This window comes from Notothenia coriiceps, unplaced genomic scaffold (genome assembly GCF_000735185.1).
Source record: "Notothenia coriiceps isolate Sejong01 unplaced genomic scaffold, NC01 NC01_scaffold00037355, whole genome shotgun sequence".
NCBI lineage: Eukaryota > Metazoa > Chordata > Actinopteri > Perciformes > Nototheniidae > Notothenia > Notothenia coriiceps.
In genome coordinates, this window is record NW_011370056.1 from 1 (window position 1) to 1,486 (window position 1,486).

The following is a 1,486-nucleotide window of genomic DNA, read 5'->3' on the forward strand; positions in this document are numbered from 1 at the left end:
ATTTCAAGGATACTACGTCATCGAGTGCCGCCGAAGGACTGTTCCAATCTCCAGCATATTTGGAATTCCAACGAGGCCGCGTCCTTGGTTTGGGGGTAATTTCGAGGCTGCACATGGGTAGACTTCGCGTCCTTAAAATCCCCACAATGCTTTGCGCACGGACCAATTTCCCCAAATCTGTGGCGGAAAATGTAAGGCGGGGCCTCTCATATGACGCACACCTGCACACTTGCTAGCCTGTTCCACTCTTCGTTTTCCGAATGCCAGGAAGGATTCTTGCCTATCTTCTGAAGGAAGTGACTCGGAAGACATGTGCTACCAAGCAAGCATCCTCGCGATTGAGAAACGGCCCATGACAACCATGCTTCTTCGCTGCTTTTGTGGAGGAAGTTACAGCGCCACGTACAGGCTCCTGAATATGTACTGCAGCTTCTCCAGCGGTTGGAGCTAAACGGAGCTGTCTCGTGTGGACAGACACGATCCGGTGAATATTGCGTGTGGACGGAAGCTTTTTTGCGATTGCGTTAATCCTATGCGTTTTGCCGTATGCGTCCTCGTGGGGCCGGGGCCTCAGTGGACTCAGCCTCTGGAAGGTTCCCCTTACCTTCCAGGTGATCGAAGCCCAGCACCACGTCCTCCATGTGGCCCTCCCTCCCTCTGCAGCAAACAGATCTGAGGATGCCCCCCAGGTTGAGGACCTCCACCCGCACCTGGGCCGACTGCAGCACCCACATGTCCACGGGGCCCCGGCCCACTACCTCCCCCCACTGCTGCACACTCACATCAGTCATGGTGGGCTTCAAATACACACACATGGCTTATCTAGCACATTTCAACCAAAGTCAATTGAAAGAGCTTAAAACATTAAGCATTAACAGAACATTATAAAATAACATTTGAATAGAATAACATTAATATAAAACATGGTAATGTAGAATATGACACACACACACACACACACACACTCACTCACCTGTCCTCTCTTTATAAAGTCTCCCCGGTCATGAAGAGACTTCGGACCGGACTTGTTTGCATCCGGCTTCTCCTTCTTCTTCTTCTCCTGTTCTAATAGCGGCAGTAAACGCATGGTTTGAGGGGCATTAGCGCCACCTACTAAACTGGAGTGCAGACCAGAGACCGCTATTGCTATACATTTAGTCTCAGTAAAAAGAAAAAAGATCTCCCAGTAGATTTCACTAACACAAATAAAGCCTTATAATTATTATTTACCATCCTCAATACTAATACATTATAATATTCTACAAATACACCCCATTATTGTTCCACTCTTAAAGTGTGCCCCTTACACTTCATATACTGCTAATATACTAAAATAATAGATTTCAGTATCTGCTCTGTTTCATGGTAAAGATCAGGGCCGCCCCTGGCCAACTTGGGGCCCCAAGCGTCATTGTGAGATGAGCCCCCCCCCCCAACCGACAGGAGTGAACAACATTTTTTTGGAAACAAAGTAGGCTACTTTGCA

The 1,486-nt window shown here is 48.0% G+C and overlaps 1 protein-coding gene across 1 annotated transcript; it reads right to left on the minus strand.

The window, feature by feature from the left end:
* Window positions 1-550: 550 nt before the first annotated feature.
* LOC104967474 (aldose 1-epimerase-like) lies at window positions 551-1,087 on the minus strand (the record flags this gene model as incomplete). Its single annotated transcript, XM_010796937.1, has 2 exons — window positions 974-1,087; window positions 551-797 (listed from the first exon to the last, which is right to left on the minus strand). Coding segments are annotated over exons 1-2 (361 nt in total), but the record flags the coding sequence as incomplete, so codon positions are not given.
* Between the last annotated feature and the right edge of the window lie 399 nt (window positions 1,088-1,486).